At 41.4% G+C, this 24,464-nt stretch overlaps 1 protein-coding gene across 1 annotated transcript in view; it reads right to left on the minus strand.

Annotated features, from left to right (window-relative positions):
• Positions 1–24,464, minus strand: part of MTHFD1L (methylenetetrahydrofolate dehydrogenase (NADP+ dependent) 1 like) — a 225,309-nt gene that overhangs the window by 59,426 nt on the left and 141,419 nt on the right. The window contains exons 21-24 of the mRNA XM_083176162.1: positions 19,453–19,592; positions 13,751–13,792; positions 10,087–10,187; positions 8,028–8,205 (exon numbers count right to left, since the gene is read on the minus strand). Coding sequence (XP_083032288.1) covers positions 8,028–8,205; positions 10,087–10,187; positions 13,751–13,792; positions 19,453–19,592 — 461 coding nt within the window. The remainder of the gene's footprint in view (positions 1–8,027; positions 8,206–10,086; positions 10,188–13,750; positions 13,793–19,452; positions 19,593–24,464) is intronic.

Below are 24,464 nucleotides of genomic sequence, written 5' to 3' on the forward strand. Positions count from 1 at the left end.
CCCTCTTTTTCTTTGTACATCCTACCAGGGACCTGACTAGTCCCTAGTTGCAACAGCTCACCTTGAGTCAAACAACCACGACCAGCGCTCTAAACAGCTTTTGCTGCCCTTTTTTTCACATATATGGAAGAGGCTATACATGAGCGCATCACTAAGGCACTTTAATATTTGGCTATGGGTATGATATTTTCTCCCACACCATGCTGACAATATATAAAGTAAATTCATAACCTAATAAAAAATCTAACAGTTTCCTTTCCTTCCAATAGAATGGGGATAGTTATCAAAAGCTTGGACAGAGATAAAGTAAAACAGAGGGGTTTGCAGGTGCACGATGCACTCATTACTGCTAACAAATTATTAGATTTAATTTATGAATTTATTAGCATACATGTGGCCAAAGATATGTACCTGCCCACAGCGTTAAGGTTGCCTTTTTCAAGCAGGTCCCTGGCACTATGGGGTTCACGCCTGGGGCGCAGATTACCCCCAAACCAGTCCAGCAACACGACCCCAGGGCATCCCATAAATAAAATATAGCTGTGAAGTGTAATAGAGTATAAAGTGTCATAGAATGTAGGGTGTGTGAATGCAACTAATAGTGATAAAGGGTGTGTCCAAAGTAAAAATAAATGTGAAAAAATATATGCTAACAAGCTCATAAATTAAATATAAAAAGGAATATATGGTAGCAGTAAAGAGTGCATAGTGCACCTGCAAACGCTCTCTGTTTTGCATGTAGCTAAAAATCCCAGCAAGGTGGCACCTCTCATTACAGGGTGTGAAGTCTAGCCCCCCCCCCCCTCTTCCTACAGAGATAAAGTACCAATCAATCCCTGTCATTTTAATTTTTTTTTGCAAAATTACAGAAGCTGATTGGCTGATATTTTATTTCTCTAGTTTTTACCAATAAGAAGAAAACATTACTGAACTAACAAATTGCACTGAAACACCCTGGGTTTATTTACTACAACTCAGTGCTTCAAATAAAGGTTTATGGCTGAAATTTAAAAAGGGCAATGATTTTACTAGCAAAATTAGTTGGTAAAATCATTGTCCTTTTACATTTCGGGCATAAACACGATCAGACGCGCCAGGTTTTACAGCCAGATGCAAAGTAAACAAACTCCTTGGATTCCCTAGAGTGCTGTTTGTCCATTTAAACCCTAAATACACAAAATATATATTCACTTTGATCATGAACATGATCAAAGTAGATGGAAAAACATTTGTGCGGTCATGCTACCATGAAAATAGCCAGGGGCAGTATCATGAAAAATGTACTGAGCTCATCCCGTGTTTGTTTTTCACTATTTGACTTAATTCTATTACAAAGTAATCAAAAATATTAATCTGGGTTGAAAGCAGAACAGAGCAAAACTTAACTTTTCTGGTAATTCATATAATAATATCTGGCCATCTTTTCATCTGCTAAAAATATAAGAAAAGGAAAAAAGAAAAGCCGAGGTCTGTAATATGAAGGCATACCTTCCTTGTACAAGGTCACTAACAGAATTAACTGTACCAAATTAAGAGAAGACGAAAATCTCAATTGAATCCCTGCATCTGCTGTGTGGGAGAACTTAAGAGTTCAAGAAGAGGCTCTTGTACCAAAACAGGCCGATGGTGTCAGGGTGAACTTTACCCGAGATCAGATTTCTTAATTATGGAATACTTACAATTTTCAACCTGCTGAACTCCCCCTGATACAGCGCATAAGTACACGTTCCTTGTGGTGATAGGAACGATAAGTCTTATTGACAGAAATTGCATGAAATAATCTGAATGTAAATTGTAAGACAGTGCAAGCAGCAGAAATGTACAGCAGGGCACATCTGCTGTCTCACACCAGATTGACTGACGTATTATCTTACATATTATGGATCATGGCACATTTATCCTACTTGTGCTATGGTTAAAAACAGGGATGGGGAACCTTCGGCCCTCCAGCTGTTGTTGAACTACGCATCCCAGCATGTCTTGCGACAGTATTAGCAGGGTCAAATAGCAAAACTGTAGCAGGGCAGTATGGGATGTGTAGTTCAACAACAGCTGGAGGGCCAAAGCTTCCCCATCCCTGCTTTAAAAAATAAAGTCACTAGCTGAGCTTATCCTCTAATAAAAAAAAAGTGCTGTATATATAAAATGCAAAAACAAAATGGTGGCCCAAGTCACACTGGGCCAAGTGCGCCTGACAGGAGTTGTGTTTGCCAGCTGCTGCTCTGAGACAGGATAGTCAGCCCTGTACTGAACACAATAGCAAAAAAAAAAAAAAAAGGGGGGGGAGGGGGGGGGGTCAAAGGATCTTTTGATAAAGCTACCTGGAGTAGCGAAACCGGTCAGGAACTCACCTTACCTAACCACCTGCAAACAACCATGGACCCTGGGATTGGAGACCTGATTAATTCCATCTGGATTCCCCTCAAATTTTCACCATTTGGATACAAATAAAGATGTTGAGGACACCATCCCGCTTTGCCACAGTCAGCGGCTGGAGTTGGTAATATGTGCCATTCTTGGGCCACTCCTGGACAATCCATCTTGTCCCCTTCACATTGCTCAATTGGGGTAATCATTGTTCCACATGGACTTGGGACTCTCCTGGTCATTCCTTAACAGACTGTTTGGTTGGTGAGATCATTCAGAGTTTTTAACTCTCTTATCTTTTATTACAACATTGATGTTTTAACACTGGCTTAGTATGTCTTTTTAGAAATTTAATAAACCTTGTGATAGACCTACCAATCTGTTTTTTTACTATAAATACTAGCGCTGCTCAAACCCCCATACCCTTTTTTTGCTATTGTATATAAAAAATGCACACCAGCAGTGCACTCTGCGGGTGGCCATGTTTGGAGTAATGAACTTCACATTAGTAGTGATTAAATGCAATGTCGAGTGTGTGTTGATTGATCCATTACAGGGACAGGGCCTGTGACATTTCAACTTTATGTGCTGTATATGATCACATTAGACATTGACCTAAATTTATGCCATAAACTACAGCTACCTGCAGTCTAGTCACGTGTCAGAGCTGCAAAGTAATGTTACGTTTACAATATAAAATAGGTGCAGAATGACAACAGAACCTGCTCAGCATTTTCCCAGTAGCAGTCACATTGTACAACGGCTGCCTTTTTTATTAACATTTTACCAGTGTTATTATTTTCCTTTAAACTATTAAATTATGAAGACTGAGGATTGTTGGGCTTAGACTTATTAGGGCAAGTCCTGCCAGTTGGACCCAGCATTGGTGTGCTGGCCCCTCCCCAGATACCAAGTCTGCAAAGAGACTTGCGACTTCCAATTAAGGAAGAAATGAATGTCCTTCTGCATTACGTGATATTGATTTAATTTTAAAAGTAACTAATCTAACAAATGAAAATTCCTTTTTCAATAAACATAACTTACTGGAGTCCCTTAACCTCTTAACAATTGTTAATGATAGGACACAATTGAGAAATGGTCTAGGTTTTGGTTTTGCTTACGCTCCTGTAAAAATATGTCACCGCCAGCTGTACATTTATCCCACGGTCAGTCACTAGCCAGAGTGAAACTTTAATGGAACAATTTATTACTGTAAGCATGGTTAGATCTACAGTTCCAACTATGAAGCATCAGTAAACACATCCAGGGCAGATACCCAGAGCCCTGACCATTCTGAGGCCTCCAAACCCCTTACATTGCTGCCTTACTTTATTTTACTACATGTAACTGGGGCCCTTTTATTTTACTATTAAGTATGAAGCGTAAATCAGACGTTGGTAACACCCAACGACACATTGAAATTTATTAATCTGTGGTAGTAGTATAATAAACAAGTAACAAAAACTTTTTCAAACTCAATACATCCAAAAACAAACTTACTTTATATTTTGGCAACACCATCCTGGCATTTGCCTGTGTGCAATGCTCAACTATGCCATCTTCATCATGCTCTACATCCACTTATAACAATCATGCCACTTCCTCCTATGCAATCTCTAGAACTAGACCATTTCTTGCCATGCTCATCCATGTTCTTGCCATTTACCATCATGCAACCACCTACAGTACTTTCTGGCCTTCCTTTCAATTGCCTCTTGCCCCTTCAACAAATTCTTTATGATTCTACCCATCTCATTACCTCTCCATCCACTCCATGACTGCCTCAGTTCCTGCAAATTACATCACTCTATCCACTACAGAATACAGACCAAATTCCCCACTCTTACATATAAGCCCACAAATCATTCCAGTGTATCATATACCTCAAACCCAATTACTGTCCACACTACACTGACCTCAGCTCACCTCAGAACTCATTGCTCTACTCCGCCTCTGACCTACTACTCTTCTGGTTCATGTCCTGTTTACACCCATTCCTATTAGATTAAGCATGAATAGACAGGGCTGCCTTCACATTGCATCTCTGAAACCAGTGAGGAGTCTCTATTCACCCATGTCCCATCCCACACAACATTCAAATCTATATTTACAGCAATTTTTTATACCAAATTCCTTAAACAGGACAGGCTGCAGATGTCAATTTACATTTGTAGAAGAGACTTGCTTTGTGCAAAGTGCATCCTTCCATGTACTTTATACATGAAGCTGAACTGTAGAATTCCTACTCTAAAGATCTTTTTTCAATAAACTATTGATTTCCTAGCAAATGTGTAAACAAGAAGTCTGCAAAACGTAGGATGCTTATCTGCTTTGTAACAAGTTTTTTTTCTACATACATTCCATAGTAGAAGCAGAAAAAGGATTGTGCCATTATTAACATAAATTGCAAGTTGTTTAAAACCTTTTAAGGTCAGACATGGACACAGCATATTTTCACTACGTTCGCTAAGAATCCTCCTGACCAGTCTAACTTTAAACAATTACAAGCAACCAATGCACCAGAGATAATGCTTCTGCTAACGGCGCTTCTCAATGACTAAAACAATATTTATTCCTATGGAACATAAGTTTACATAGCTTTAACAGACTGCATGGATCCTGGATTGACAATGTGGGACCCATCAACTTGTAATGTTATGAACCCATAACTAAAGGATAGTCTGGAGCTTAGTGTTTTAAACTCGCTCCTCAACAAAATGTTACATTCAATGATCGAATTGTAAAAATATCCACAGCACTGCAGTCTGTTAGATTCTGACTCTGGCTTCCCGCTAAAGGGAATCCCAACAGGGGTACGGTATAGGTTTCCTTTACATTATTTTTGTTGCTTCACTATTTAGTGCGTTAGGCCCCGTCATTTACGCAGAACCTACTTTGCTCCTTTTCATTCAAATTGCTGCTTGTGCACGATGACCCCTCCCAGACAAGAAAAAAAGATCTAAGAAGAATATGAAAGCTGGACAAGGAAGGGGCACGATTAGAGAAACCTTTAAATATTAGAACCCGCTTTGGCAGGTAGAAAAAAAAAATCCTGATAATTTGGGGGATAACCACGTTAAAGCATAAATATCAAATTTTCAGGAATTCAATTGATTATTGGTTAAATTCCTCATTAGTGAAATTATGAGAGGACACCATAAAATGACATGCAATGGTTGGAATGTAACAACCACTTGCGGTACATCCCACCACACATTGGACCAATACTAAGAGCATATGTACTTACATATGTAATTAGTAATGCAAAGGACAGCTCTTCCAATAACAGCTGCCCTTTGCAATGTACTGTGGTGCCCAGAATTCAGTGTTTATGCACAGGGTGAAGAAGACGATATGCTTCTCAACGGAGTCCCGTATCAAAGAACAGGGTTTTTGCTGCATTCCTGCCTTATTATATTCTGCGCAATGACACGATACAAAGGCAAAGAGGCATGTATACATACAAGCTTAATACAGAAGTAGTATAGGGTACACAGGATCCAGGAGAACACAGGAAAGACATAGCACTTTAAACTCTCCAGGATGAATTTGGCTACCGAAGGAACCCAAACTGACTACATTACTTCAAATTGAAATAATATTTACATTTAACATTTAAACTTGCTCTCTGTTCTGCGCTTGTTTGTAATTATTTGGATGTGTCCAGGTGAGATTTTGGCAGGTGATTTTGACTAGATAGTCAAAATCTCCGAGAAGGTTAGCCAAAACCTCCCTATTTTTCTCCTGCTTAGTCAATATTGTCTAGCATAGATTGACTGAGCAGGCAAGGCAAGTTTGACAAAATGTTAAGGTGAGTACACACGGGGGCGATTTTGTACAATATCGCGGGAAATATGGTCGCTAAGCGACCATATTGCCCACGATGGGAGTGTGTCCCGTTTTTACCCCTGTAGTGATCGCTGGACTCGCAGGAACATGCTCCTGCGACCAGCTGATTACCACTGCCGGGCTCCCTCTGCAGTTTCTTTTTCATCAGCGACCATCTCTGGTAGCTAATGAAAAGGAGAAACTGAGCAATATATTGCTCAGCCATATATTGCTCAGCAATATATGGCAGAGCAATATATCTCCCCCGTGTGTACGGGGCTTTAGGTCAAAATCTCCAGTGCATCTAGCCAAAATCTCTCTCAAATTTGCTTATGGCCCATACACACTTAAAGATTTTCATTTCAAAAGACTTTGCCAAAATCTTTGATAGATATATCTTTCCCCAAAGTAGTGCGTACACACTGAGCTATTTTCCCCAAAGAGCAAGAGATTTTCAGGAGGCAAAAGACTTTGCTGAAAATCTTTCATTATAAATGGGCTGGGTTTGAATTCCAAGGGTTCCATATATACAGTGCATTGGTGGCAGTGGGCATATAAATATATAAACATTGGTGGGCAGTGTTGGCACTAATTTATGCATTGCTGGCACAGACCAGCAATGTATACGTTACCGCCAACACTGCCCACCAATGTTTATATATTTATATGCCCACTGCCACAAATGTATATTTACTTAAATGAAAACTGCCCACGTATGTATTTATTTAAATGGCATGCATGTACTAGACGGGGTGCGCATCTCCCGCCCCCCCCCCGTGTGCCCCTGGAGCGACTCGGCCACATAATTCCCCCGTGGAGCACTGCGCCGGCCGCATAACCCCCCCCCCCCCTCAGTGTAGCGGGTAAGCGCCAACCAACAGCCCCCCCCCCCCCCCCCACCTGGGGCACCGTCCCCAGCAGATAATGACGCACACAGCTGGCCACCAATGTTTATATTTTTATATGCCCACTGCCACCAATGTATTCATTTAAATGCACCAACAATATATTATAATATATTATATAATATATATAGATGGATATATAGATATATATATTATATTGGTGCATTTAATGAATTCATTGGTGGCAGTGGGCAGAATAATATAAACATTGGTGGCCAGCAGGGTGTTTGCAGGGAGCAGTGCTGTCTGCTCTGTATTTATTAAGGCTGGGGGCGGGGCTAGCCTGGCTGGGGAGCAGGGCTCTGCAGCAGCATCCAGCCGGCCGACCAGAAGAAGCACAGGGTGAGTACAGACAGGCGAGGGGGCGGTCCGCCGGGCTGAAAGTGTTTAATCTTTCAGCCCGGCAGGCGTACACACATGGCGATGATGAATGAAAAACCATCCATCATCGCCACATCTGCTGGTAAAACCAGCAGATGAACCACTTTCCTAGCAATGATGCGGGAGCGCGCATCATCGCTAGTCGGCAATCTCCGGGGCATACACACTGGGCGATTTTCGGTCGAAAATCGCTCAAAACGGCTGTTTTGACCGATTTTCAGCTGAAAATCGTCAAGTGTGTATGGGCCTTTAGTCAAAATGGTCTATTTACCAAAATCTCCCTGTGTGTACACCCCTTTAACCCAGCAAATTCTGCAGGAAAATAGCACAGTGCCCCCAGGCCACGCAGCACTGCACGAAGGTGGATATGTTCCGAGGCTACAAACTAATTTTAAAAAATGAAACGCATTTAAAACTAGCACACTGGGTTTCATGTAGTAAGAGCAATACTATAAACCAATGTTTTTTTGTTTTTGTAAATCTTCTGGACAGTCTCTAAAAAAAACTATCTGGAGCCCAGATGAGGGGTGTGTGTGATTTTCTTACCTCCAAATCATACAGATATGTGAAGTTTATATCTTGACTTGCAGCTTTTGTCACAGCTTCGGCAAGCTGAACAGCTCCTCTTCCTCCGAATGACCAATGATTACAGGGAACAGCATCAAATGCGCCAGACTGTCTGGCAATTTTGCAGACTAGCTCGATCTCCGCCTGTGTGTCGGTTCTGTATTTTTCAAGACATAAAAAACAGGTTTTGTTTTCAGTGAATGTAATCACAATGTTTCACAAAAAGCATCAGGCAAGACCAAAACATATTACTTGTAATGCTAAGGGTCGCCTATTCATTATCTATTAAAAGACATGTAATCTAAAAAAATAGCTTGTTATAAATATGGACAAGTGAAAGCCAATAGTACGTTGTTAATTAATATCCTGGCACTTGCACAGATGGTTCAGTCAAAATACTACATCAGAGCCAAGAACTGACTCACACATTACAGTGTGTATAGTGACAGTACTACGGACACCATCGTGTAAAACACAAACATTATATGTAACCTGAATAACCTTAGCAAACTTGAGGCGATCATTCAGGGTGCTCTACAGTCAGAAGCCATTAATCTCTATATTTTATTGCATTTTATTTGTAAGGCACAAAAATATTAAGCAGCACTGTACACTGAGGGGTAGATGCAGGGATACGGGAGAAGTACTTTGTCACCAGCCAATCAGCTTATAACTGTCCCCTTTTAAACCCAGCCTGTTACTTAACAGTCAGGAGCTGATTGAAGTACCCAGCACTATCACTTCTCCTCCCTTATCACTGTTTCATACATCTACCCCTCCCTCTGGGGCTTATGGTACAAAACTTCAGGTAAAGTGTAGTATGTATGGTACAAAAAGATACAGCAAAAGTCACACACACATAAACCAGTAACTGCAGAAATCCTATAAAATGTAATCTGAACGTAACCGCTGCTGCCATGCAGAGTCACTCCTGGTTATATGTCCATGTAACCCAGTGTTGTTCTTTAGTGGCGTGGTTCAATAGATCTACAGTAAAAAGATAGACAGTGAATAGGTTGACCCAGGGCCGGCGCCACCACTAGGCAGCTTTAGGCAATTGCCTGGGGCGCCGGCCACTGGAGGGCGGCATGAAGTGAGATCATCCTCTGACCAGCACGCCCTGACTCACCAACGTTGCCGCATTACCCCCATCCAAGTGGACCTGGTGCAGGTGAGTGGCGGGTCAGTGCACAGTGGGTCTGCCGCACCCACGCCCCCTGGAGCAATTGAGCGACTGGGCGGCTACCTGCACCCCCCCCCCCCTCGCTGGAGCAGGTGGTGAGTTCACGGCAGGTCTGCCGCAACCCCCCCCCCCCCCATTTTGCCTTCAGTGGTGAAAGGGGTTGCACTGCAGGTGGAGCAGACGAGAGGGAGGAGGGTGGTCCAGAGTAAAATATAAATAGCAACATAAAAAAAAAGCTGTCCAACATTTGTAGGATAAATGCAAAAGCAGCCAGCACTTACCTTGCATTCACATAAGAAGGTCCCCCCCTGCTCCCTCATTGCAACATTGGGTACTCATGTATTATCTGGGCTCCCATGTTAAATGCACCCCATTTTTTCATACCCCTACTATCCAACTACGCACGGAGATGATTTTATATAGTGTGGCGAGCGCAGCGAGCCACCGTGCCGGAAGCGTGGCGAGCGCAGCGAGCCCCACGAGGGGACGCGGTCTCATAAGAAAAACGGGAGCCCAGATATTACATAAGTACCCAACATTGTTTGGTCCAGATGCTTTGATTCGACCTTCGAATCAGCCCCTTGATACCCTGTACAATATAACTGTACAAGTAGGCAGACCGGTAGTGTCCCTGTAGGTCACTGTGTGCACGTATGAAAACACAGCAGTGTCACTCTAAAGTGTGGGTGCTTCTTATTGCTTTCTGAATTCAACAATGTGGTCAGAAATTTGTTTACTGGACTCATTAGAACTTGTGAAAACCAGCCAATGCACATGTTTGCAGCCAGCAGTCTTAACCACATAAGGTTCTGGTTTTAGAACCATAATCGCATTTTATTGTGGTGAATAACCTACTTGAAAATATTTAACGCAACCACAACTGGTACACCAAACTGCTGAGAAATCTGGATCTGCTTCTGTAAATTGCAGCAGCCATCCTGCACCAGCTGGAGATTCTGTAAGACAGATGAGACAATGATCTTAGGGCTATTTACAGGAGTTCTCTGCACAACGATTCTCTGTCTTTTTCTAGTTGAAGCAACATTTTGTTCCACTATGCAGTATGTGAATAATTGATAACTGGTGTTCTATGTTGTTAATGCTTGAGCATATGGCAAAGCTGATGTACGTTACATGCTGCCAACCACTATCACAGTGTCAATGTTATGCCTGTGTGGTTTGCCTAGGAGAATCTGCTGCGGCGCGGAAGGTTGCAATAAGCCATAGCTCCACCTACAGTAGCTTTTAAGTAAAACAAGATAATTAATCTACTCCTGCACATGAGATTGGGTATGCGAAACGCAAATGCCCCGCAATACTGTATATGAGAAGGTTTGGGGACTGTGGACTACCTCTACATACTCTCTAGTACTGTACATAACGATTCTTAAAAAGATTGGTTTAGTAAATGTTCTCTTGTAATACTTTACACTGTACTTTTATGATACATATTATACCAGGCACACTGTGATTTATGTTTTTTTTATTTTTGGATATTTTTTTTAAAGCATGTCTCCTTAAAAAAGCAATAAAAAAATAATTGATTTAAAAAAAACAACAACAAGATAATTGTAGATTTAAAAGGGAATCTATCTATTATTAACATGCCTATTTTACTCAATACACAATTTTTTATACTATTTACTCATTGTGGGTGAGATGTACTAAGCTGTAAAAAGTGATAAAGTGCAGAATGGCAAAGTACCAGCCAATCAGCTCCTAGCTGCCATGTTACAGGCTGTGGGGTATATTCAATGCATGTTGAAACTTCCATCTTGCTGAAAAGACGGCAGTTTTCGAATGAATAGATCGGAAGGGGTTCTGATCTGTTTTTTTTGGCAGGTTGAATTGCTTCGACCTGCTGAAAACCAGGTGGATTGACAGAATAGCCGCTAATCCACCTGCTTTTGACAGTCAATCTTAATCCGACATAAAAGGATGCCGGATTGGGGCAGGGGTGACGGCGAAGCAGCAGCTCACACGGCGCCGTCCTCCTGTCCACTGCCGCTTGCGCCCGCAGATTCCCGTACCCACCGCTGACTCCCATACCCACTGCTGCCATGCTGTGGGAGAGCATCAATCAGTGGCCAAATCCAACGTCAGATTTGGCTGCTGCATTGAATAATGGATGCCGGATCCATTCCGGCAAAAAAATTTCGGGATGGAACCAGCATTAATTGAATATATACCTGTGTTTGATGACCATTAGGAGCTGATTGGTTGGTCACTTATCACTCTCCATTTGATCACTTTTCAAGCCTTAGTACTTCTGGCCCTGCATGTGCAAATCTTAGCAACACTATAGACTTAAACTGGCCATACATCAGAAAGATTGATCTTAAGATCGATTGCTCTCATGATTGTGTACAATTTCCCTTGAAATCCCCGGCAGTCCTTGGTGGTTTTTGGACACACAATCTACACACAATCCATCATACAATCAGTCATACAATCCATCTGCTGCATGATTGTGTACACAAGATGTGCACACAATCTGCATACAATCCATCATACAATCAGTCATACAATCCATCTGCTGCATGATTGTGTACACAAGATGTGCACACAATCTGCATACAATCCATCATACAATCAGTCATACAATCCATCTTATGATGGATTGTATGATTGTGTACACAAGATGTGCACACAATCTGCATACAATCCATCATACAATCAATCATACAATCCATCTTATGATGGATTGTATGATTGTGTACACAAGATGTGCACACAATCTGCATACAATCCATCATACAATCAATCATACAATCCATCTTATGATGGATTGTATGATTGTGTACACAAGATGTGCACACAATCTGCATAAGATCCATCTTACAATCAATTGAGATTGTATGATTGGGTACAATATCTTTCTGATGTATGGCCACCTTTACTGCTATGCAGGGACAGACATATGCCGTGTACATGGTGGTCTTCAATACTGATTCAATATTGACGGCCACCGGGACCCAGCGGGTGCTGGCAAAGGCCAGGAGGGAGGGATGGCACCCGGGGGAGGGAGGGCGGATGCTGCATTGAGCAGTATGGAACGGCTTTCTATCTGGCAGATCAAAGCAGAAATAGAATTACCTGCCAAGTCTATTTCTGCTTTCGATCCCAATGCCGCGGGGCCACGCATCAGGATCGAGTTTGCATTGAATGCAGCTAACAATGTTAGATTCAGAGTCATTTTAGATTCAATTTTGACACAATCGAACGGTGTGTACACAGCAGTACACATAGGACCTTATTCTGGTTCACTCGAAAAGGCAAATTCCTTCTCAAATGGACAAAACAATGTGCACTGCAGGGTGTGTGTGTTTGTGGAGGGGGGGGGGGGGGGGCAGATGTAACATGTGCAGAGAGATTTAGATTTTCTATAACAAAGAATCAAACATATCACTGCACAGGGTTGCAAATAAATGAAATGGTTGGTTCATTTGTGTATATACAAAACACATTTTTTAATATATATTATATATACAGATTTTTTGTTTGCTGGAAATTTCTGAATGTCTTGCTGTTTTACTATTTTACAAGTCATTTTATGGGATTTTAAAGGCTGTGCACAGCAATAGAACATACCTGAGAATGAACCATTCTATTCCACTTCCAATTCCAACACACGTTCCTCCACAAAATGAGATCCTCTGAGCTGTCACCCTGCCCATCACAGACACCTCTACCTCTACCTAAAGTATTGCTACGCCTCAAAAAGCATCCATATAGCTCCACAAACCTACAGGCCCTGGTGGAAATCTTGATGCACTTGGGAGACACAGGATATTGGTAAAGCTGTATTTATACTGCGGAAATGTGGTACCCATTGTAAATGATCTCATGTCTTAACCAACTCAAACACTCTATTATGAAGCCAATTCAAAAGCAGTGTTACATTATATAGCTGCAAGAACTATTTATTCCCAGGGAACGAATACACACGATTGCACTTTGACCACTGTACAAGTCTATTGTCCATGCATTATGTGGAGACATGTACACACTTTGCAGCAATGAATAATTTATTACTGCATCATACTCTATCCTAGAGCACATACCAGTACTGTGTATCCGATGCAAAACACCATTGATCACTCATGTCATAGTATCCGTGTGGGGAACCGTAATCTGTATCTCAGTAGAACAAACATGGAAGATGGTGGAAACGTGTTTAAGGTTTCTAATCTATGCAAGCTTATGTCACACACCGCGAGGTGCTGTAAAGAACAATTAACAAAAGCTCTATACTTCGGTCTTCACCATCCTGCACAAGCCAGTTCAATATACATCATGACAGCTCACAGGAAAAGAGGAATTGAGATACTGCAGCAATGATATGATATGGAGATTTATCAAAGCAGAGCAAAAAGTACAAACCAATCAGCTCCTGACACTTTACAGGCGGTGTTTGAAAAATTACAGTTATGAGCAGACTGGTTGGTAAATATCTCTGCCGTGTGTTGGGTTACTGTATTTTTCACAGATTTTTTATTTTAATGTAAATATACATTACCTCTTCTGTGTACTCTTTTGCTAGAGGAGCCCCGGCAGTAACCTGAAAATACAAAAAACCCTCATATTTTTCAAACCATATGTAATGGTGTATATTAAGATGACATACAGCTAGAACAAGTCTTCGATATACATTGTAATTGCACACAGTGTGTATTTATGCATTAATGAGGAAACAGGTAACTGGTGTTATTCACAGCCACAGTTCTCAAGGGACACAAACAGTTTAGGTCTGAAGGATAACCATTCTTGAGCACTGGTAACTTAATTAGTACTTCCATTAAACTTATTTAACAGAATACATACAAATTACCGGTGGTGGGGATGCAGGCAGTCAGAATACCAGCAACCTGAATAAGGGAATCCCAACATGAGTTCATTAAGTATATTTACCTTCCCCCACTCTCTGCAGCCTAACAGGCTTTTAGACATTTAATTGGGCGAGACAATTTTAATACTTAATGGGTGACCATAACAATTCATTCTTTTTGGGCGCTCATTAATTATAGCCTCAGTCAAAACAACTGACCTTTTAGAAAAACTTTAGATAGTCGTAACAGAACTCTCAAACTGAAAGTGAATGAATCAATGTTGCCACGTGGGATACCTCCAAGCATACTAAAAGATCTAAGAAGGTTTCTGGTAACACCATTAACAGAGCTAGTCAACCAGTTACTAGCGACAGGAGTAAATGCAGAGGACTGAGAAAAAGTGAATGTTGTCCCGCTGCACAAAAGTGGAAGCAAGGAAAAGGCAAGAGATTACCAACCATTGAGCCTTACATCAGTCTTAAAAGAAAGTTGTAAAATACTGCATCTCAAATCCAGCAATATACAGGATTTCAAAAAGTATGGATTTACTTGGAAGATCATGTCACTCAACTCCTAATAGACTTTGAAACTAACATATTAGATTGGAGGAAAAATTTATTTACAGAAAGGGTAGTGAAGCCACCCAAATGGTGGAGCCACACCACTGCTACCACAAATGCTGCTAAACATTACTGGCCAGGACTCACTGATAGTTGGTGTGGCTTCCCTATTTGAATTTTGGACTGTGCTGCAGCCCCTCCTCTGGACCTGCAACTGCATGGAATAGACTCAATACAAGTATCGAAACTTTTTACAAAACCACACTTGAGGACTTTAAACAGCTGTGTTCCTCTAAAAGTCAAAAAGGTCCCAATAAATTTAATCTTAGGGACAATCTCAATGCCTGGGAAAGGAAAGCCCTTGTCGGTCTCACTGGGGACATTTCCATTGTCTTCAGGGAGGCCGACAAGGGAGGAGGTATTGTCATTCAAGACCGTACCGATTATGTTAATGAGGCTCTTAGACAATTGTCAAATACTTCATTTTATGTGGTACTTCAAAACAACCCCACACAACCTTTCACTGTGGCTCTTAAGGGACTTCTAGACAAAGCAGTTTTGGAATCTGTTATTTCCAAGGATGAGTATTACTTTTTGTTTAATCCACATCCCTCCACTCCCATTTTTTACCACCTTCCCAAAATTCACAAACACCTCACCTCACCACCTGGTCGTCCCATTATTTCAGGGGTTCACTCCCTCACTTCTAATTTGTCACAGTTTGTTGATTCTTATTTACAGCCACGGGTGTCCACCCTCAGATCACACATCAAGGATACTACTCATTTTCTCCAACTAATCAAAAATATTCAATGGAAGGACTCCTATCATTTCCTAACACTTGATGTTGAGAGTCTTTACTCCAACATACCCCATGAATTGGGGGTCCAAACTATCCAGAAGAGACTCTTTGCTGATGGTGATCTGACGGTGGAATTATGTCACTTCATCACTGATGCTATTTCTTTTATTCTTAAACACAATTATTTTTTGTTTCAGGACACATTTTACTTACAGGTGATGGGGACGGCCATGGGGACCAGATTCGCGCCTAGTTATGCCAACCTCTATATGAGTGAGGTTGAGGACCAATTTATTTGGGATTCCATCTATGGCGCGAATCTGGTACTCTATGGCCGTTATATAGACGATCTTTTTTTCATTTGGGATGGGGATGTCACTTCCATCACTTCTTTTGTGTCACACCTCAATTCCAATCCTTTTAATTTAAAATTCACGCACTCCTTTCACCCATTCACTATTAATTTTTTAGATATCACTCTTCACGCCATTGATGGGGTTATCCAGACGAGTAACTACCAAAAAACTGTTAACACCAACTCTTATCTCAATTTCAAAAGTGCCCATTATCCCCCCTGGATCAAAAACATCCCCAGGGGACAGATGCTGCGTCTGAGACGTAATTGTTCTCAATTGGAAACCTTTGACCAACAGGCCACTCATCTTATGAAATCTTTTCAGGATTGTGGGTATCCTAAATGATTAGTAAAAGAAGCTTATGAAGTCAGCAGAGAGCGCGATAGGGACTCCCTTCTTTGTGACAGGCTCCCCAATAGAAAAAACACTGTAGTCTCCAAAGATACCTCCAACAATATATCTTTTATTTCCACCTTTAATAGGGATTATATGGACATACGAAAAATTATAAACAAAAATCATTTTATTCTTAAACAAGACCCAATGTTGAGAGACGTGTTACCCTCACGTCCCTCCTTTATTTTTCGAAAAAATAAATCCTTAAAAAATCTTCTTGCCCCCAGCTGTCTCCGTGACCTTCCGGCCAATGAAAAACCGGCAACCAAAAATTGGCTGCCAGCGAAACCAGTGGGCTGCCACAGATGTGGCAGAACACAGTGCATTACCTGCAATTATATTTTAAACAAAACCATAGTGGTTAATACACCAACTGACACCATGAAAGTTCGCGGTTTTATTAATTGCAATACTCCATTCACCATATATCTGTTGAAATGTACCTGTGACCTCAAATATGTGGGCCGTACCATACGCCCCCTGAGGACTCGTTTCCTCGAACATCGAAGAAACATCCTTAAGGGTTCTTTATTACATAGTGTCTCTCGACATTTCTCTGAGTGTCACAATAAAGACCCAAAGGATCTTTCGCTGATCGGCCTGGAACATATACCCCCGACTAAAAGAGGCGGGGATAGATTCCGTACTTTATGTAGGCAAGAAATTTTTTGGACCTTCAAAATGGACTGTTTATTCCCTAAAGGTCTTAATGAAGCCATGGAACTAAATATTGTACTCTAATCACCTCCCCTGTTCTCTTTCTCTATACTTAATTTGCTATCTTCCTGCTGATTTATCCTAACAGTTGCAATATACTCACTGATTTTGTATATCATTGTTGATTAAATATATGCATTCGCATAATGGCGACATAATTACTAAATGCCAGTTAAAACATCTTATGATCAATTTTTCGAATCACAATCTCTGTCATTATGAATTATACCTACTCCCTCTGTAACACCATTGGTTAATAAATCTGTTCCATTTATGTTATGAGCGTTCTTAGCATTGTTATTATTATTATTATTATTGTTATTATTATTTTTTATCATATCTTTATAGTATCCGTTTTACACACATATTATTTGTGTGTATATTTATTTATATTTATATTTATCTCTATTATGACCCAATTTTGTGTGAAATAGTCACTAAAATCCAAACATCTATCAGTGTCATCACATGGGATTCACATGGTCACATGATCGGATGCTAAACCAATCAAGATCCATCCCCATTAAAGGATTTACTAACCAGGTTCCCTTGGCAACCCATACACACTGGTTTTGATACCATGTGACCGCCTCCCAAACATTCCCCTCCTTGTATTGTTCTTGCAAAATAATCAGGGTCTGGAACCATCGCACAGTCGATTGCTGTGCGTTGGGAAATGTTTCCCCGATGCACAGTTCTACCAGCTAATGCTGTTCCCCGCCGCCTGTCCCTGACTTCCGGCACGTTAGCGGCGGGAAGTATATCTGCGATGCACATTTGCATCACTTATTGCTGTCCCCGCTGTCCGCCTGTAACTTCCGGTATGACAGCGGAAGTAGTTACTTCCTGGCATTTGGAACGCATTTGCGCTCCAATAGCCGATAAACAGCGCGTTTTCTTTATTTTTACAGGTATTACTCTGCTTATTCTCCTTCCCGAATCAATTTTATTATTCATCCTCCTCCCCACTCATCCTTTAGATTAAAATCATGCCTTTTTTAATATATATTCGTTCCTCAATGCGATCATGTGACCCTGCTGCTTCTCCATCTCATTATATATTCAGTTTTTATTTCTTCATGTTCCCTCATTAATTTTATATATATATACATACTGTATGAATTATAAAGTACGTCTGTCTCCTAGAAATATTTACTTTAGCCAATTTTATGTTTATTTCATGTAATTGTGTTAATGTTTGATGCACACACCTGCAGTGTATTGGCTCATTAAAGGGGTATTTATACCCATACTCCAGTCACTGCCAGATACCTTTGATAAAGCTGCAGTTGGCAGTGAAACGCGTCAGGCAGACCTCCGGTTCTTCACTCCAAGTGTGGGATACTGTACCTAGACTGAACTCACCTGCTGGTACACCTTCACCCACGGATTTACCTGCTTCAGTACCCCCCTCCTCACCCCAGCCTCTTCATTGTGGTTGGTGGTCACGGTTTCTCCTGGTACACCCAGCGGCATAATTTCAGCGTGCCATAAAAAAGGAGGACATTGATTCACCTACCGATACCACCTCTTCAAGTTATCACTGTCGAGTTTTGGCGGACACCGCTCCTTGAAAAATCGTTGGGGTATCCCACCCCCTCCCCTCTATTATCATCATAATCTGCAAGGGGTTACCTCTTCAGCGGAAGCCGACCGACAACATTTCCATATCATCACCTACCGATATTACTTCTCCAAGTCACCACTGTCGAGTTCTGGCGGACACCGCTTGTTGAAAAATCGTTGGGGCATTCCACCCCCACCCCTCCCCACACTATTATCAGAATCTGCAAGGGGTCACCTCTTTAGCGGAAGCCGACCGACAGTATTTCTTCATCATCATCTACCAGGGTGAGGATTCCAACTACCACCTGTGGTCTCATTCAGATCATTCACAAAATGGTAATGTGCACTTACCTGTGATTAAATGCTCACCCACCTTCCTTTTCCCATTCATTATATTGTTTATATCCCGTGTCCTAAACTGGACCAATAACCGTCACGTCCATCCCTGCTTGTGACGTGAAGAACCGGCTTTATGGTACCTACACTGTTTTTATATTATGAATTTTGTACTGTACTTTATTATATGTTTGATTTTTAATAAGTAAAAAAATTTATTATACTGTAGCTTGGTGTGTGTCACCCTCATTTAGCGCTGCTCACACGCTTCGGCGTAACTGGTTTTTGTGTCTTCTTGCGGTGGGGACTGACTATCCCCCCATTGAGCAGCTGCTAACACCCCGAAAAACATATCCTGTCAAGCGCCTGAATTTTTTTTCCCTTGGTCTAGGCCCAGGGAATTCTTTGTTTCTGGAATAGACTCAAGGATAACCTTTCAGATATAGAAGGATCAAATAGTGTTTGAGGTTAACATAGGGTTAATAAGGCCAAACTAGATGGGCCAAATTATTTTTATTGACATTAAATTCTGTATTTCCAGTTTAATGCATTTATAGTGTGTGGAGTTAGGGTCACTAAATTTACTAACCAAATTCAGTAATGTCATAGTAAAATGACGCCTAGGAAAAAACAGTAAAAAAAAAAAAAAAGGTACTTACATTGGGTCCTCCTCCATGCATTTTCAAAGCCCTAATGGTAGCCACAAGAACCACAACATTGGGAACCAAGCCTGAGGCTCTGCACTTAATATTGAAGAATTTCTCCATACCAATGTCTGCGCCAAAGCCAGCCTCTGTCACTAGAAAACAACAAAAAATATATATAACATTGATTTTAAGTCAGAGCAGATGTTCAGTACAGACATTTATGAAGACTCCTGATTTTAGAGAATATATTTTCCATGGTGGAGAAAGACAAGTTACAGATTCAGTAGACACTGCAGGGAAGGAATATGTACTTGACTATAATGAAAATGAACTGGGTTTTTTCAAGGTAAATGGGCAATACCCTAAATTTCACTAATGCCCCTTTCCCACTGCAGCTAAAAAACGGTAAATTGCAGATTTTCAGCGCAATTTACCGTTTTAAGGCTGCAGTGGGAAAGTGCCAGAGTTGAAATACCGTTTAAAGCTAAATGGTATTTCAACCCGTTTTTAAAGCAGAGTCCTACACGTTAAAATAACGTTTAAGAGGCAGTGGGAATGCCTCTTAAACGTTATTTAGCCTCCAGGCAGTCCCAGTGCCTGATGAGACCTAGTAGTTCTCACTTTGTGCATGTGTAATGAGTGCACGTGCATAATAAATAGCCGCTCATTACATATGCGCATATGTAATGAGTGGCTCATTATTATGCACGTGCACTCATTACATATGCGCAAAGTGAGAACTACTAGTTCTCATCAGGCACTGGGATTGCCTGTACCCTGCATGGACCCCCGCTGCCTCCCCACTGCCCTGCAGGTAAGTACAAGGGGAGGAGAGGTGGGGGCACAGGGCAGGTACGGGGGTTAGGCACTCTTTACACTGGGGGGGGGGGGGGAGGGATTAGGCACTCTTTACACTGGGGTGTGTGGGGGTTAGGCACTCTACATTTTACCCGGTTCACTGCAATGGGAATGGTGCTTAAATTTTATTTAAAAACGGTAATCTGCTGCAGTGGGAATGCTAATACCGTTTTTAAGATTACCAGTACTTTAAACTGGTCTGCAGTGGGAAAGCAGCATAACACTAATGCTGCTTTCAGACCACAAAACTGGCTTTGACCAGGTATTTTAAAATGTTTCTAAAAACGGGACTGCCAGCTAAAACCCCTTTCACAATGCATGTCCTTAAACGGTATTTCAATACAGTTTTTGTTCCTTCACAACACTGAACCCATTTTAACCCATAGAAAACAGTGGATGAAAAAAATGGGTCTGAAACGGGTAGGACCCTGCTTTATTACCGTTTAGAAATACCAGTTCAATAGAACCGGTAAATTCACTCTGCACCTTTCAGGCTGCACAAATTACCGTTTTAAAACGGTAAAAAAACAGCAAAATAATGGGTAAAAAAGTGCGGCCTGAAAGGGGTATATTTTAGCTCACGGGGTAAGTGGACCTAATACCTAAAACCATGAAAAGTAACTTAAAACTAAAACTTCAATAATAAAACCCATCATAAAAAGGATAAATATTTATTAATAACATTTAACAAGGCATGGCATGGGAATGCTACCTATATTTCATTATTACACTGTGTAACGCTGCATTTACTTACACGAAGCTACTGCTAGCTTTCATCTGCAAGTTTCATAAACTAAGAAACCCCAGGACACGGGTGCACCCTTGCTGCAAGCCATGTGCCCCCTATCAGAATCCGCTTTACTTGGCCAGGTATACTTGCTTATAATAGGAATTAGATTTGGATTGCTGTAGGGAACAATTAAATAGTGACAGTTCAGCTATAGATACAGATGGAGCAGTTCTCATTTGCCGCTGCCCACCAGCCGACAGAAGGGGGCATGCATGCACGAGACCCTCAGGCGCCCGTTCTGATGGAGCCTCGGCACTCAAAGGGTTAACAAGATAGAGGAGTGGGATCCGGTAGGGTTATCTGCTCTCCATGGAGTACTTCCCAAAATTCAGGAAGCCCTCTGACATGCAGAGAATGTATATGGAAAGGAGAAAAAGGTAAACTCTTTGTACTAACTCAGTTTGTACTAACTCAAGGGAGCACCCCTGACGGTCATCGCACAGTGTTTTACAGAAGTAATTTAACCTGAATACAAAATGACATACCTATAGACTTCGCCAGTTCTTTATTTTCATATCAGTATAAACCGAGAAACAAAAATATACCTATAGTAGTTTTTGGAACCAGTGCGGTAATCCCAACCACAGCACAGATGCAGAGAATGTAGATAAGTGTACCCATCCCACTGGTTTGGGATGGGTATACAACGGTAGCTGCACAGGATTGAGCAGCAGCACTTTTTATTCATAATTGCTTTAAACAAACAAATCAACACATCTAAAACTGCAGAATGGATGTACTTTAGTATCAAAAACCAATGCACACATTTACAAACAAAAAAGTGGTCAATAAAAAGTCCACAGAAGAATCATAAATAATGCTGATGCCAAAATGGATACAGTAGATGGCCTCAGGCTGTATTGTCCATAAAATGAAAATGATAGTATAGTGGCTCCCCAAGGCACCCTAAATTATCAGTATACTTCCAGAACACCCCTAGGCCAAGAGTTTCTTACTGATAAACTTGATACAAATGATTAAATTAAGTAATTCCATGTTCTCACTGCTAGTGTGAACATGAATTTTACCCAGCATTCTAATGCCGGGGAGAAAAATATATAAAGATATATCTAGGGTGCTATGTGATGTGCAGCCTTGTGAAGCAGCAGATACTAAGGGGGCGTCACTCTCCAAAAGCAAACGTGGAAAAAATACACTAAAATAAGCAGGCAACACTCCCCAAAATGCCGAGTACTGCAGTACTGGACCCTCATTTTCACTGCTAGGCAAATTACCGGGCGAAGCAGTTCTACCCAGTAATTTGGGTAGTGGGTCCTTTTGCAGTGTGAATGTGTCAACCCAGGTCTCAAACCCAGGTAAAAAGCAGGGTTGGAGATCTGGGAATGTCGACCCAGGTTGTCCCTTGTTGAAAGGCAAATTATTAATTTCTTGTCAGTAAGAACATATACTGTAAATTGTGCTTCCCTGTCTATAGGGAGGCCATTTCCAGGATGTTTCTTTAATCCAGTGATTTGGGATTGATAAAACTCTAAATCCTGTGATTTCCGGGACTGGCTGTGCAGCACTCCGTAAGTGGCAGGGCGTGGCTTAAGGAGGGGGCAGGCACTGATGAATATGCAAGGAGAAGGTCTACCATCACACTACATAAACCACACAACCTGGTTGCTGGCAGCATCTGAGCTGAGCGCTGTTGGTGCTCAGTGCTGCCTGGTTTAAAGAAGTCAAATGCACAGGTACACACTGATCCCACAATCCTGAGATCCCATCAATCCTGATCGCAGGATTGTCCCCCCCTTACCTGTAATCCTTAGATCAAATGATGTGGTGGTGGACAGGGTTGTGCTTCATTGTAGACCTTTTTTATGATGGTCAACCATCCATAACGGATTTTACCAGTCACACTAACCAAAAATTACTTTATTTGGTACCAAAATCACCTGCCCTTGGCACCATTTGGGAACCAAAGCTTTAGGGTGTAAACTACACTATTGCACTACAGTCTGTCTCTTGCCTAAACCTCCAAATTCCTACTTCTGCTGTTATGATGTGTATTTCATCGAATGGATTTTCTTCTCCAGTTCTGCAGTGAATTGCCTTGTAAAATAAATGCCAGTCATGAGGACCTTGCCTATATTTAGCCATGTGACCAATAACCGAATGGGTTATTAAAAAAAAAAACGCATTTGAAAGTGGTCGGGCGAAACTGCTGAAGGATATCACCACACACAAACACAAGGAAGTATTCACCACAAACACATTAAATTATGGCCGTTCTTTAGCCATAGACAACAGGACAAAGACTGGCCCAAGAATATCAGAGCGTGACGTTGGTTGAAAGGAAGGAAACAGGATGCAGTTCTAAAGCTGCAAGGATGAAGGCAACACACAGCATCGGAAATGAAGCGGAGGACAAATGAGAAGAAAACAATGCAGAGTGCCAAGCTCCTCTACTTGGAAACCTGTCTGATCGTATACACCCTGCAATCAGTCCAATATTATTTCCTCTTTCCATGTCCAAGTGCCAAGGACAATATCAACAAATACAGCCCTGGGGGACTTCTGAAGGTTCACTCCAGTGTTGCTCCACTAATTACTAGATTGAGGAAACCATTAAAAAGGGTATAAAGAATAAAAAACCTATTACATTAAACACATCAGATACCACATTGTGAAAGCATTAAATCTAAATTTGTTGTGGCAGGAAACTATTAAAGAGAGAGGTATGCAAGAATTCGGTTTTATCACACCACCAATAATGTGGCAAATATACAGTGTGGTGGAGAGAACAGATGGGTAAACGTGACACAGCACAAACAGGAAACAATACTAATAACAGTATAAATTAATGTTAGTCAGGTGCACAGAAACCTACACATTTAGATTTGGTTAAAGACCAAAATGTGTTTTAACAGACTCCAGGGTCTATGTACTAATGCTGGCCATATACTAGAATGATATCGCTGGCCATATACTAGAAAGAACACACAATTTTGACGGGTTGTGTGCACATCGTGTGGTATATCTATGCGCATTCCAGCAGGTCGATCCTCAGATCATACATCTGATCAGTCCTGATTGGGAGCAGATCGTGAGTTGGTTGTTGCACATGTGATCAGTCATTCCATGGATTATACGACCGGCCTCATTTGACCGACAATAACCTGGAAACTAATTTATAAATTACAGTTTATAAGGAAAGTGCAATCCTTACAGGAACTTGAAATGCTGTAACTATGGCCCTTATTCTGATTGACGCGTACTTTACCGCATACTTTCGGATCGCGTCTTTACGGCGTCTGCGCATGCGTGGAGAACGCAACGCGCATGTGCCACGCATTGACTCCGTACCTGTTCGGGCAAATCCCGTACAAAACTGTGCACCGCAATCAGTCGGGAAATATGGGCGTATTATGGG

The sequence above is a fragment of the Crinia signifera genome, chromosome 3 (genome assembly GCF_055691185.1).
Source record: "Crinia signifera chromosome 3, ASM5569118v1, whole genome shotgun sequence".
Classification (NCBI taxonomy): domain Eukaryota; kingdom Metazoa; phylum Chordata; class Amphibia; order Anura; family Myobatrachidae; genus Crinia; species Crinia signifera.